This window comes from Penicillium crustosum (assembly GCF_028827405.1).
Source record: "Penicillium crustosum strain IBT 35664 chromosome Unknown utg000002l_segment0_segment0, whole genome shotgun sequence".
Lineage (NCBI taxonomy): Eukaryota > Fungi > Ascomycota > Eurotiomycetes > Eurotiales > Aspergillaceae > Penicillium > Penicillium crustosum.
The window spans coordinates 120,878-134,357 of NW_026623123.1; the positions used below are offsets into that span (position 1 = coordinate 120,878).

At 49.5% G+C, this 13,480-nt stretch overlaps 6 protein-coding genes across 6 annotated transcripts; 3 read left to right on the forward strand and 3 right to left on the reverse strand.

The window, feature by feature from the left end:
- Nucleotides 1-324: 324 nt before the first annotated feature.
- N7487_003548 (putative alpha/beta hydrolase) lies at nt 325-1,986 on the reverse strand (the record flags this gene model as incomplete). Its single annotated transcript, XM_056871295.1, has 1 exon — nt 325-1,986. The coding sequence occupies one exon, from the start codon at nt 1,984-1,986 to the stop codon at nt 325-327; it is 1,662 nt and encodes a 553-aa protein (XP_056729015.1).
- A 278-nt stretch (nt 1,987-2,264) lies between these two features.
- Nucleotides 2,265-3,591, reverse strand: N7487_003549 (lactonase family protein; the record flags this gene model as incomplete). Its single annotated transcript, XM_056871296.1, has 4 exons — nt 2,265-2,620; nt 2,688-3,161; nt 3,228-3,394; nt 3,458-3,591. 4 exons carry the CDS (start codon nt 3,589-3,591, stop codon nt 2,265-2,267), a joined length of 1,131 nt encoding a protein of 376 aa, XP_056729016.1.
- Nucleotides 3,592-4,137: 546 nt separating this feature from the next.
- N7487_003550 (carboxymuconolactone decarboxylase family protein) lies at nt 4,138-4,945 on the forward strand (the record flags this gene model as incomplete). The annotated part of the gene is made up of 2 exons (XM_056871297.1): nt 4,138-4,168; nt 4,230-4,945. 2 exons carry the CDS (start codon nt 4,138-4,140, stop codon nt 4,943-4,945), a joined length of 747 nt encoding a protein of 248 aa, XP_056729017.1.
- A 567-nt stretch (nt 4,946-5,512) lies between these two features.
- On the reverse strand, nt 5,513-6,972 carry N7487_003551 (dipeptidase; the record flags this gene model as incomplete). Its single annotated transcript, XM_056871298.1, has 3 exons — nt 6,756-6,972; nt 6,483-6,695; nt 5,513-6,420 (listed from the first exon to the last, which is right to left on the reverse strand). Exons 1-3 carry the CDS (start codon nt 6,955-6,957, stop codon nt 5,513-5,515), a joined length of 1,323 nt encoding a protein of 440 aa, XP_056729018.1. The 5' UTR covers nt 6,958-6,972.
- Nucleotides 6,973-7,489: 517 nt separating this feature from the next.
- On the forward strand, nt 7,490-9,211 carry N7487_003552 (putative nonsense-mediated mRNA decay protein Upf3; the record flags this gene model as incomplete). The annotated part of the gene is made up of 2 exons (XM_056871299.1): nt 7,490-7,734; nt 7,801-9,211. 2 exons carry the CDS (start codon nt 7,490-7,492, stop codon nt 9,209-9,211), a joined length of 1,656 nt encoding a protein of 551 aa, XP_056729019.1.
- Nucleotides 9,212-11,060: 1,849 nt separating this feature from the next.
- N7487_003553 (Zn(II)2Cys6 transcription factor) lies at nt 11,061-13,367 on the forward strand (the record flags this gene model as incomplete). Its single annotated transcript, XM_056871300.1, has 5 exons — nt 11,061-11,460; nt 11,513-11,718; nt 11,772-12,172; nt 12,220-12,810; nt 12,866-13,367. The coding sequence occupies exons 1-5, from the start codon at nt 11,076-11,078 to the stop codon at nt 13,365-13,367; spliced, it is 2,085 nt and encodes a 694-aa protein (XP_056729020.1). The 5' UTR covers nt 11,061-11,075.
- Nucleotides 13,368-13,480: the final 113 nt, after the last annotated feature.

Genomic DNA, 13,480 nt, shown 5'->3' on the forward strand with positions numbered 1-13,480 from the left:
AGAGAAATAGTGAAAAGAGAGTGAGGAACAAGAACTTGTAGAAAAATGCATGTCAAGGAGAAGTGCAGTTGACCGTTTCCCCCGCAAGGTGAATTTCACCGCCTTCGTCTGAATTGTCCTTTTCGTTCCGATTAACTACAGTACTTCCAAACACTCGATCAGCCTCTCGTCCTCTAGAGAGGATATTACTTTGGCTTTACTATACAATGGACCGAAAAGATCATCTGACGTTTATGCCCGTACATACACATTGCTGGACCTGAAGTCACGATTTGATCCATACACTCGAAGGAAAGTGTCTTACTGGGGTGAATAGAAATGCAATCACCCATCAATTTTGCTGAGGAATTCGGTCACAACTTCCGCGAAAGCCACAGGTTGCTCCACCATGGGCAGATGGCCAGCACGGTCGATGATCTTAAGCTCGGCGCCACCACGTAGATCCGACGCCATTTTCTGCATTGTCTGCGGCAGCACGCCGTCATTGGCTCCGGCGACGAACAGGCCTGGCACAGTAGCAGTAGCCATGCGTTCACGGATATCGTAGGCACAGAGGGCTTGTACGCTATGGGCAAACCCCCTCAAGCTGTTGGTGCGTACAGCCTCCTTGACTGGCGCGAGGACCTCGGGCTGGGTTTGGTATGATTCCGGCACGAACCAGCGACGGGTAGTTACCTCGGCCAACTCTTCACCGACAATGGGCTCCTTGGTGTCTGGATCGGTAGAGCCTTCCTTCTCACAAATGGCGACACGGTCACCCCATGCCTTACGGTTTGATTCGGGGGCGGAAGAGTTGGTGTCGCATGCGATAAAGGCTCCGACGCGTTCCGGATGAAGGAGAGCAGTGTTCAAAACGGTCACACCACCAAGGCTGACACCAATCAAATGAGCCGCCTTGGGGGGCACACGCAAAGCCTCCAGCAACGTCGCCAGATCAGAGGCCAACAAATCGATGTTGACGGGCTGCTCGCCACTCTGCGAGCGTCGGCCTCTAGTCAAATAGCGCACAACACGGTATCGCTGGTTCTGTTTATGAGCGAAGAAGGCGTCAACAAAACGATCCCAGATGTTCCAGTTGACTAGAATGGAATTGCTTAGAACGACGACAGGCGCGTAGGGGTCGGTGCTACCCTCCAGACGGTAGGGGATGTCAACACCATCAGAAGTTGTAATAAATGACTCGACAGCTGGCCGGGTGGTCGAGGGAAATGTGCGAGTGCGTCCATCATTGGAGTTCCAGGGTCCCACCACATCCGAGGCTGCCAGGGAAGTAAGCTCACGGGGAGCAGGGCCGAAGGTGTAGTACCACTCATATACGCGACGCTTCTTAGAGGTGACCACCTCGCTCATCAGACGCGCTCCCCATGGGGTATTCATGGCGGCCTTGTGTGCATCGCCGCCAAGGCCATTGACGGGAGCATACTCGTGAAGAGCCAGCGATTCGCGGGGGGCGGCGGAATCGATCGCCGCAGTGACAAAACGGCGACTCCGGCGCCATCCAGGAACACGGGAGAGCATCTCAAAATGTTCCTCGCGGTACCATTTTTCCAGGTCAGCTTGTTTGGCGGGGTCGGGGTAAGTGGCAACCCGGACGGCGATGAGGACGCTACCCCGGGTCTCGGCATCTGTATCGGCTTGATCTTCCAACGGGCGGAAGTTGGGGCTACTGCGCTCATCCACCAGATCGTATAGTAAACGACCGACATCGATCTGGGCCATAGTCTTCTTCTCCCGTTCGGTCTTAATTAGGTCTGTTCTTAAATCCAAATAGGTCTCGCGGGTCAACTCGTCCATATCGGTAATATCGTACAATGCCACATATTCTGGCTGCTCTCCATCGGTGGCACGGAAGCGGAAGCCATTAGTGACGAAGGGCAATCGCAAACGCAGAGGTCCATGTTCAGTGTTGTACCAGTCGTGGAACTGGGTGTCTGGCAGCGAGGCCTTGGGCTGCATTGTCACGTAGAGAAGACCGGGAGTAGGCATAATGAGGACGTAAGGGATAGAAATTCAACTTCAAGGATTAAAGATGAGAACAAGAGCCAAAAAAAAAGAGAGAGGGAGAGAGAGAGAGATATTAGAAAGACACAAGAAGTCGGCACTCTAACAATTGCCCCTCATCCGGGTGAAAGCAGAACCCGCAGTTGACTGCCGATGATATTTCCGTTTCTTAAGTGTATTCTACCAATCATATTGTATATCATATTGTTTATACTGTATGTGCTGTACATTGCATTCACTCTAATTTGCTCTAATTTACTCGTTCAATCATACCAGATGGCATTCATTCCAAATCCTTGCTCGGGAATATCCACACGCGCGACGCGTGCCAGCTTCTCGTCGCGCCAGCGGTACATCTCAACAAATCCGAGTTGGTCATCGCACAATGCGAGCCACTCATCGCTGAAGTCACAGGGGCTGACAGCGTTTGAATGACCACCACTGGTCGAGGTGGGGTTGATAAAGAGCTGTCGTTCGATCTCTCCATGCGAGCCGAGCTTGAACGCAGTGATGTAGCCGGTCACATCGAAATGGTTTGACCGGGTAGTGGCGAAAAGATATTCTCCACCCTTGGTACAAAATGTGACATCTCCGCGGTACTTGTTGCGTGGGGGAAGCCCTACCAAGATTGGTTGTTAGTTGACATTGCCATTGGTCGCATATGTTCCAGGTGCCGTGAAACTCACCGGAAGGAAGTAATGGGTACGTGATGTGAGTGAATACTGGCTTGTGGGTGCGCTCATCGATCACATAGACTGCCAGTCGATTGCCCGCCTCCATCAGGGCGTATAGGTACTTGCCACTTGGGTGCATCTCAACCCAGCGGGGGTGGTCACCAGCATCAGGAGCCTCGAGGCAATCGACCAGTGTCAATTCGCCCGTCTTGGGATCCTTGATGTGCGTCCAAATCTTGTTAGCCGTGAGATCGGCGGAGTACAAGTAGGTCTCTGTGGGATCGAAAACCATGCCGTGGATACCAGTGTTGGGGACATATTCGTAGTTCTGGATATTCTTATCCAGAGCTCCATCGGGCTTCACAGAAAACACGTTGCCATAACCGGCGTGGTTGTAGAAAGGGTTGCCGTAAACATTGTAGGGAGGCTTATGGGCGGCAAGCACGAAAATAGCACGAGTGTTGGTCTCGCTGCTGGGAGCCAGGGCTGGCGCGAATTGGTTAGCGAGGGGAGAAATTGGGTGTGTATCTCATTGACTCCTTAGGAACATACGGTGACCAGCAACCGGGTGCGACACTTGGTGAACGATATCTGTCGGACTATTGACGGCGAAACTGTTCCACTTCTTCATAGCTGCACCATATATCGCCTTCTTATCGTGGGAGAAGGTCATCCATGAGATGGGCTCCGCTTCCGGGATCTCGGTCTTTTTACTAGTTCTAGCGTGAGGGCATCATCATCAAATTGCACCGTATAGATGCGCCCGGGGGCGGTCCAGGTACCGATCATCAAATGATGCTTCATCTTGGCAATTGAGGAGTGAGAAAATGACCGAGATGTCGAGGCAGATGCCCGTGAGAAAACAGAACGGATCATGTATCGTTGAAACGTGAATAGAATGAAAGTTCAATGTCATTGCGGGGAGGATATCGGCATCCAAGGGCGGCACCCCGCGGGACTGTGTTTTATTCCAATGCCGATTTTAGGATGACACCACTCCCAAGTCATTCAATATTAGAATGGAATCGAGTATGATTTCAGTTAGATATGAACATAATTTAAAAGAAAATATAATATATATATATATATATATCATCAATTCTGTGGGTTCACTGCTACATCTTTAAAGCTCTATGTGCCTTCTACCGTAATCCGGGGTAGCGTCCATGTATATACTCACTTCATATTTTGCTCTTAGGCTCAAGATTATCGTATGTTAAGGCTCATTCGCATTGAGAAAATGAACTCTACTTGGTCTATTACTATTCCGTATCAATATGCTACATCCCAACATCCAAGTTGTTGGTGTTCTGAGAATATATATATATATATACATATTTGTCTACACACCAAGAAGTAAACCCATACTCTGGTAGATATTAGATAGTTAATCTGATCTGATGTTTATTATTTGCTACTTCTTCTATGTTGTATACCCCGGGGCCGTCCATATCCCAGGAATATGCCGGAGAAACACTCCCCCACATGGGCGGGTAAGATATTTCCCCTCGGCATCAACGATATCCCTTGACACTTGAAAGAAAGCATACCTAGGTAATACCTTGAAACCCCGGACTCTGATGTACGTGTTTCAACGTAGACTCACCATCCTCAAATATACCTTCAAATCAATCGAAATCAATCATACACGCACCATGCGTCTGCCCTACGCCCCTTCCACCCCACCTGTCGATGCACCCCCCGACACCGCCGACATCTATGCCCGCATCGCGGAGCGCAGAAACCCCCGTCCTTTGATCCCGCTTGATTTGTCTCTCCTCCATAGCCCACCTGTCGCTGATGGCTGGAACTCCTTCATCGGAGCTATTCGGTCGCGCACTCTAGTTGACTCTGGTGTCATGGAGCTGGCAGTCTGCCGTGTTGCCGTACTCAATAACGCTGTTTACGAATGGAATGCTCATGCTCCACTGGCTTTGAAAGGTGGAATCAAGCCCGATCAATTGCAGGCCGCTCTTACACTGCCTTGCACCGCCGAGGGAGACGTTGCCGAGCTTGAGAATAGCTCACTCACCGCGCAGCAGCGTGCAGTTCTACGCTATACCGACCAAATGACTCGCACTATCAAAGTTCAAGATGATGTTTTTGCTGAATTGAAGACGGTCGGGTACGATGACCGCGAGATCGTGGAGCTCACCACCGGCATCGCCGGTTATAACTGTGTGAGTCGGTTCTTGGTTGCGCTAGATGTCGGCGAGAACAATGCTCGTGAGATGAAGAGTGTGGACGAGATGGTCGCTACTCTGCAATAGCAAACGAGATCATACGGCAGATAACAACCAAGTGAAAAGTTGCTACGAGGAACGCAAACACGAGGAGACTCTTGACAAACGATTTACAACACTGAACGCAGAGCCAGCTAAGTCTACAAGTACATAAATAGTGCGAAATTTGAATAATGAGTAAATGATGAACCAAAAATTTGACACCATGAGCAATATAAGACACTCCCTAAGCTACCGTTGATGCTCATATCTTCCAAGGTTCCCATGCTCCACTGATTCGCCTAGGCACTGTGAGTAGTAGGCATTCTGCTTCTGGGAGGTATACGGGGTGGGTGCCACAGGTGGTTGCGTCAGTCCAGTTATTCCCACTACACTCCCCATAGTGAGCAGCGCCAGTGGTGCTTGATACTGTCTTCTTCATTCTTCTATATTCCTATGGGTCCTCCAATTCATCTTTTATTCCCATGTTAGCGGGGAAGGCACATCTGCTGATATAGTCCCCGGTGTCGTTGCAAATTCACAGACTATGAAACACAAAATAGCATCATGCTTGGAGAATTGACAAATAAATGAACGCAAAGTGCTTCTAAAAGATTAGTCCTCCGCGGGTAGTGCACCCTCGGCTTGCATCTCGAACGCCACCTCATCAACTTTCTTCCACACCCTCAATAGGTTGCCTCCTGCCACCTTACTTGCATCTTTGTCACTGACTCCTCGTTTCAGCAGTTCCATGATGAGATGAGGGAACCTGGACACGTCCTCCAATCCCTGAGGAACCGTCGGGATACCATCAAAATCACTACCTATTCCGACATGCTCGAAGCCTATAAGATTACCAATGTACATGATATGATCGGCAACTCTTTCCAGAGTGGCGTGGACAGTATCCACATCTGGGATCCCATTGGCACGGTCTGAAGCTGTGCAGGAAATGAAGTCTGGTGAAAAATTAACCATAACCAGGGAGTTTTTCTCACGGACCAACTCCAAGATGTCGTCGGGTACGTTGCGCGGGTGAGGACAGATTGCGTAGGCTGAGCTATGGCTGTAAATCACTGGAGCGCGGCTCCCTATCCATTCGGATTTGCCGGCGCCCAGTACATCACGCATGGTCTCCGTGCTGACATGGGCTAAATCGACGATCATCCCGAGGCGGTTCATCTCAAACACAAGCCTCTGGCCTTCTTCACTGACACCATGCCAGAGAGGATCGGACTTTTTTATTCCACCACCTGGAAGCTCGAGAATGGCGGCGTCAGCATACCGGTTATGGCAATTATGCGTCAGAGTTGCGTATGAAACCCCCAGCTCATAGAATATCCGGAGGTGAGCCAGTGAGTTGCCGATCGAATGCAAGCCCTCGATACCAAGCGGTGAAATGATTTTTCCCTCGCGGAAAGCGGACATGGCAGTGGTGCCATTTGGGGGGCTGGAGAAGACTTTGGGATAGGCTTGCTGAACCCTCGACATGATATCCACTTGCTCCATTGTCTCGCGTACGCCTATGATTCCAATGTTAGAGTATACTGTGAGATAGCCACTGTACGACCTCGAGTTCCCTTACTTGCTGCGTAATTCTCGTCGGAAAAATCGGTCCCATTCTTGGGACAGGGCACAAAAACACTCCAAAACGTACCACCAACCCTACCTTGTTTCAATCGAGGGATATCAACATGACCGGGGAATTTGCCCGTGACAAAGGCCTCAGTGAAGTTGCGATCGTTTACGCGGTTGTGGAAGAGTTCCCGGACCAAGATAGGAAAGTCATCATGACCGTCTGTTCTCAGGCATCAGTCATAAATTCTGCTTGAAGAATTATTCTCGTCAATCTCCGTACCGATCAACGGACTCTGTGACAGGATCTTCTCCACCCGTTCCTCAATACTCAAGGGGGAAAATGGATAGCGCGAGCGTGTGAACCAGGCGGTGGCTACAATGATACAGAGAAAGAGCGAGAGTAGATTGAAGGGGCGTTTTTTCTGCCTCAATGTCGGTGCATCCCCTTGGCTCTCCAAGATGGAGGTCTTCTCGTCGCTCATTGTGGACAATTACTTAGGTTCTTTGTACATGTGTAGAGTGCTGTGAGGTCGAAGAGAGCGGAGATGCTTATCGATAAGCTTGGTTCAAGTTCAGGCGGTCTGGGCCACCGAGTCTTCCTCCTGCTGAATAATCCCTGACAAGATCTGCTAACTATAGCAAGTTCACACAGAGTAGAAAATCAATGTCTTGTGTAGTGGATTGAAATTATATCGGTATACACATACCTCACCTAGGCACCCCAGGCCTACCTAGGTACCTACCTACGGGGCCTAGGCAGGTGATTACTAATAATGTTGGTTGTGCCGTTGCCTTAGAAATGAATGAATCCATGGGTGCACTTGGGCACGTGTTCATGACGATGCTGACTGACTATCTAGGCGGTGAGAACTCATGTCCAATCACACCGCCTTCAGCCCCGTAGATGCTATCAACTTAGACAAGTGGGCTGGATCTCTTGAGATTTCCATGACTTCGCCTTGGGAAACGGAAATATAGCCTATCAGTTCTTCTCATTGGAAACGCTTCACCACCATGCAACCCGGGAAGACCACGGCCGGTCTGTTGCCAATTTCGGCAGTAGCTACGCAAAAGTCGGGCTCTGGAGCATCCGTAAAGAAAACTCCCAAACCTCCCGCTCCGCGTCTGAAACTTCTCATTCGACGTTTGCCGCCCGGGCTAACACAGGCCGAGCTGGAGAGTGCTCTTGGGGAAGAGTGGAAGGCTGGGGCAGGAAACGTCGACTGGCTTCAGTACAAACCTGGCAAAGTGTCGAAAGAGTAGGATTCACCATCCTCTAATGGAATCTTATATTGCTTTCGACTAACTGGACTTTCTTCGAATAGCCCCAACAAACCATCGCGTCCGTCAAGAGCGTACATTCACGTTATATCCACCGAATGTGTCTCTTCGCTCTCGGACGTTGTGCGTCAAGCTTCTTTCCAGGACGCTCGCAACACTCTACATGACCCCATCCTACTTGGACCTCCGTCGCTGGAGTTTGCACCTTATGCCAAGACGCCCGGAAGCCGCTCGCGCAAGGATGCTCGTCAAGGCACTATTGATCAAGATTCAGACTTCATCGCTTTCTTGGAAAGTCTGACCCAGCCTATTACCAGGCCGGCCGCTGTGGATTCCACGGCCGATGCTGAGGATAAGAAGAAGGAAACCGTAATGATCACCCCGCTGGTACAGTTCATCAAAGACAAGAAGGCCAGCAAGTTAAAGGACGGAAGCACCTCTAAATCCAAACACGGCCGGTCGGACAAGGAGTCAAAACAGGAGAAAGTGCAGGCGAAAAAGCTTTTGCAAAGGGGCGATAAGGAAACCTCGGCAAACTCTTCCGAGAAGAAACCCAAAGGAGAGAAGACAAGCAAGGACTCTGTCAAGGCAACCAAGCAAGGAACCACGACCAATGCAAAGGGAAGCAAGTCGAGTGCTACATCAAATACAACAAAGGATACGAGTGCAGCCCCAGAGCGGAAGAGAGAGCGCGGGAATATTACAGCAGCCACCAAGATCCTTCAGCGTGATCTTGGACTCTCGACGTCTGGTGGGCGACGACGCGGCAAAGGTAGTTCGACTGATACTGCATCAACTAAGAACGAGAGCTCTCGAGACTCGGCCATTCCATCAGCCGATCTGTCCAAGAAGGAGACAACCAGGCCTCCCAAAACCGCATCATCCGCAACCAATTCTCCAAAGCCCAAGGAGGGCCAGTCATCCTCGCGACCTGATGTACCTGCTGCGCCGCCTACAACCCTACCGACCAAGTCTACTAAAGGTGGCAAAGCAAAGCACTCATCAACTGCTAAACAAGCTTTCCTCAAGCACGCCAACCCATCCCAGGGTGTGACCGAAGCGCTCCTGCAGTCTGCATTCACCCCATTCGGAGCAGTGACTAAGGTCGAAATTGACAAGAAGAAGGGATTCGGATACATAGATTTTGCGGAACCGGAAGCACTTCGCAAAGCCATCGCTGCGAGTCCAGTGTCCGTGGCCCAGAGTCAAGTGGTGGTCTTGGAGCGCAAGGAGAACCCTGGAGTTGAAAAGTCTCGGAAAGGCCGCGAGAGTTTCGCTGCCAATAAGGCCAAGGCTCCCGCCGAAGCCGCTGGAAGCGCATCGGGGTCTAGTAGTAATGTTGGAAATAACGCTGGCTCTTCCCGCGGATCCCGTGGAGGACGTGGATCGCGGAATAAGGGACCCAAGGGGACCGCTGGAGCTCCAGAGAAAACTGGAGGCACCGAGGCGGAGTGAGGTCAGGCCGACGTATTGAGTTCTTCAGCAGTTCACGAGACATGATACCCGAAGACACGACAAGTTTTAATGATGTATTTCACAAGCGAACCGTCATTTCCAAAATGTAGTAAATGCCACATTTCCTATACTTTATATCTCAACAACCATGTGCTTGTTTTATCAGATTACTTGTCGATGGCGATTGATAAGAGTTCTTAGAAGTATATATCACTTCCGAACAAATCAAACTTTCAATAATTACCAAAAATGATGTGCGAGGAATATATATATCTGAATAAGTCACAAATATGAATTCCCCGAACTCCTTAAACTATTTCTTACCTAAATAGTACTAGGCTACAAGGAACGGAGCTTATAGACCAACATCGATGGAATATAACGCTATGATCTATCGCATCTACTGTGTTTTGAAGATGGCGGTTGGCTTGTGAAATACGCCAACTACATGATGGCCACGCCAAAGGATTTGATAAAACTATGACCTGATATACTATGACCGGATCAATAGACAGGGCAGTACTAAGGTAATATTCAAAAAAAGAATGTAGCTAGCTAAGTGGACAGCGAGACTAAAGTTGAAGCATAAAAACTCTGTCCAAGAAGTGAGGCGAGATACACGGTACTAGTGACCATCCATTGGCATATCAGTCTATTAGGCCAGGAGGTAAACCAGTCCATCTATATCAGCTAACCGGTACAGAGGGAACCGCATTCAAAGAACTCATTATTGAGATGAAATAAATTTATTCTGCTATCTGCATAACTCTCACAGCTCACTACTCCTTCTAACAAATTGAAAGAGGACCTTTCAGACCTCCTCGACACCCACCAGGACCGACCGACCGAAGTCAGACGTCGAGACCAGGTCAAGATCATCACCACTCCCTGGACCGAAACGCAGACACTGCGAACAGCACGCGTGACAGTCGAGGCGGGAGTCAAAAAGGTTTCACTTTAGGGCATCGAGGACATGTAGTCATCAGCAAGGGTGGAGATTCTGTGGCTCTTTTAAAGAGTTTAGAAAGGGGACGTCTACTCTAAAGTGATTCTTTGAACTGTGGAAATGGTCAGTAAAAATGTTTCCATTACAGTGAAAAATAATCTTCAACTGTAGGGGGGAGGAGGAACATACGTAGAGTCGCTTGAAAAACAGAATAAGGTCCGGGGATCTGGGCTTATTTATATTCCTGACGGTACGCTAGCGCTAAGCGAGAGTGTCGTCTGTTTGTCTGGTTTGGCTTGTTTGTCTGACCTGGTTTGTTTGATTTGTTTGGTTTGACTTTTCTCTGGGCCGCCTTTTCCATGGTTGATCCAATCATCTGCCAAACCTTTTACTCAGGGCGGATCCTCTCTAGATTTTCATTACATATGTATGCACGGAGTACGGAGATTACTTTGTGCAAAGTACTCTGTAGGTAACTATAATTCTATGTGTCACATAATTTGGGATTGCAGCGAAATCGAGGTCACCTTCGGCAAGCCGCTGAACGATTGGGAAGATTTTCATCGGTATCTCTATACTCCCTAGGTGTTGTATACCCGTGGACAAACATACGGAGTACTTAAAACCTTGGAACTCTAGTACACTTAGGTAATACGAGCGAGTCGGCAACTAATCCACCTTGGATACGTGTGTATGTACTTATTATGATTTGTTTCCCCGAAACGGCTTGTTATACATACATACTACCAGGAGACTTTTGTAGAACAAAAACTAATCTGCCAGAAGTGCCTCTTCCGAAAGCCCCATGGACGTCGGGCCGCGCACTCTTATCGCTTATCTTTTATCCCCGGTCGAGTGGACGGGTATGCGGGGATCTCATCCAACCCCAGACCCGTGGACCTTGTAGACTCTCCAAGCATGCCACGCCCCAAGGTTCATCCAGCGAATCGGCTACGGGCGAACACTGCATGTACTGCCTGTCGTGCATCCAAAAAGCGATGCAGTGGTTATTTCCCATGCACCAACTGTATTCACAAAGGACGTGACCGCTCATGCACTCCATTCAAGTCCTTCCCAAATGCAGGCCTCCGAAATCGCTTTGTACCTCCTTCTCAACCTGCAGTTGAGGCGCCCCGGACATGGAGGGGAATGACAGTCGATTTACAAACCCCGCTGAGGTCACAGTCTCGTGATATTGGTACGCCCCATCCCGAGTTCGACAAGCTGCAGGCGGGTTCGCACTCGCCTGAAGTTACGCATCGGACGCATCCGCGCATGCTCCGCAATCTACAAGGGGAACGAGGTATGAAATGTTGCGACTGTCATGTATATCATTTGATTGACACTGTCCGCAGTGTACGTCGGGAAAGCCGCCTCTCTGTCATTTCTACAATTGCTTCGGGATACAGTGACCCAACATATCGGGCCCTCACAGTTCTCTCATAATGGGGGAAGTGAAGATATGCTAGAAGCAGAAGCTCATCATGATCTGTTGAATTTCTCCCAAGAATGTTGCACTGTTGACGAGAAGGACCGATTTATACAGAATTATCACGCAGCGGTAGGACAAACGCCCATCATGAATTTGTGGATAAATCACTAACAACGTGCTAGACGAGTGGGTTTTTTAATTTGAGCTTTAGTGATGATGTTACATCTACATTGGTTAGCCCAGAGGAGCCTAAAACCGACCGGGAAAGGACTAGGGCGGCCATCATTGACCTTATGGTTGCAATCGGAGCACAATCCTGCCCGAACGATCGAGAAACCCTTCAGGCGGAGCGGTTTTACTTTGCTCGCGGTCAACGCAGGACGTTTGCCAACATGCTAGAAGATCCTAGTGTGGATTTAGTCCGAGTGTTTCTACTCATGTCCTTCTATATGCTGGGGGCATGTCGACGAAACACGGCATTCATGTACCTGGGAGTGGCGTCACGAGCAGCGGTGGCGCTTGGGTTTCATGCAGAGTCTCCAGGGTCAATAAGCCCCGATCAGAGTGATAAGAGCAATGAACGGTAAAACCTTCTCGCAAGATCCACGTGGCCATGCTAATCCCTAATAGACCGCGATTATGGATGAGTTTATGCATTCTCGATTTGCTTGTCAGTTCGATCCTCGGAAGACCTTCTGCTATATCACCGCTATTACCCGAGAATCGACAAGAACCTAGTGGTATTGCGGCCGGACCGCCTGATCCTGGCCTGGTGGCTTCATATCAGTTATCGTTGATTCTGGACGAAATAATAAACTGCATTTACAGTGAAAAGGCTGCATCCGCACAGCAGGCAGACCTCCTATTATGCAAATTAAACGGCTGGTGTGAATGTCTACCGCGATCATTAAGGACGTCATCTTTGGGACCCAAAGATCAGAGCGCTTTCAGAGAGCATACAATTGGAAACATGCACGTTGCATGTTCATATCATTTTGCAGTGATTCTAGTCACCCGACCTTTCCTCGTCTCGGCCTTGAGTGTCCGGCTCGCCCGGTTACACCAGAGCCTCTCGACCGGTGATCCCATTGAGATGCCTGAGGAGGACCCAGCCCACTCCCGCCTGGCGGCAGCATGCATCGATTCTGCTCTATACATGCTGCAAACATGCCTGGAGGTTCATAGGTCCGGTCTTCTTCTTCGGAATATGTGTATTCTCAAGTTCGTCTCCGCGAATACCGATCTAGTAACTTCAAGGCTAATATGCATCAAACAGAGCGTTTATCTTTGCTGCAGCCCTTGTGCTCGGTTTCTCCATGTTCTCCCATCGTGAGGTGGATTCTGAGATTGATGATGTATTCCGCGGTGCCCTGACCATCTTGCGCATGCTGGCGTCGCAGTCTGCCCAGGCAGCTCATTACCTAGAGATAATAACGAAGCTAGAGGCCGCTATAACCAAACAGCGCCAGCAACTAGTTGCCCAATCCCGACAGCGACGGAGTCAATACGTCACTCGGATTTTTAGTTTGAACGACACCCCGGCAACACTGCAGACACAAGGTGAGGGGGACGAAAAAGAGGGGGAAGAAGAAGAAGAAGCGGTAAATACGACCCCACCTCTATCGCATAGTATCACATCATACGCGTGGTTACATTCGGACGATGGTACTGCTGCCGTCTCACCCCCCATGATCGATGGAAATTTATTTGATTGGGAGGGTATGGATTTGCCGCTGTGGGATAGTTTCCCATTTCTTGCCGAATCAACTACAATATGATAAAATACAATCTGTATATTATATACCTGCGAATTACATGTGTAGTTTACTCTAGGATTTGACGAGCCAAGCAACTTCGGAACCTCTAATGGTAAGTGGGACTACATAGGCAT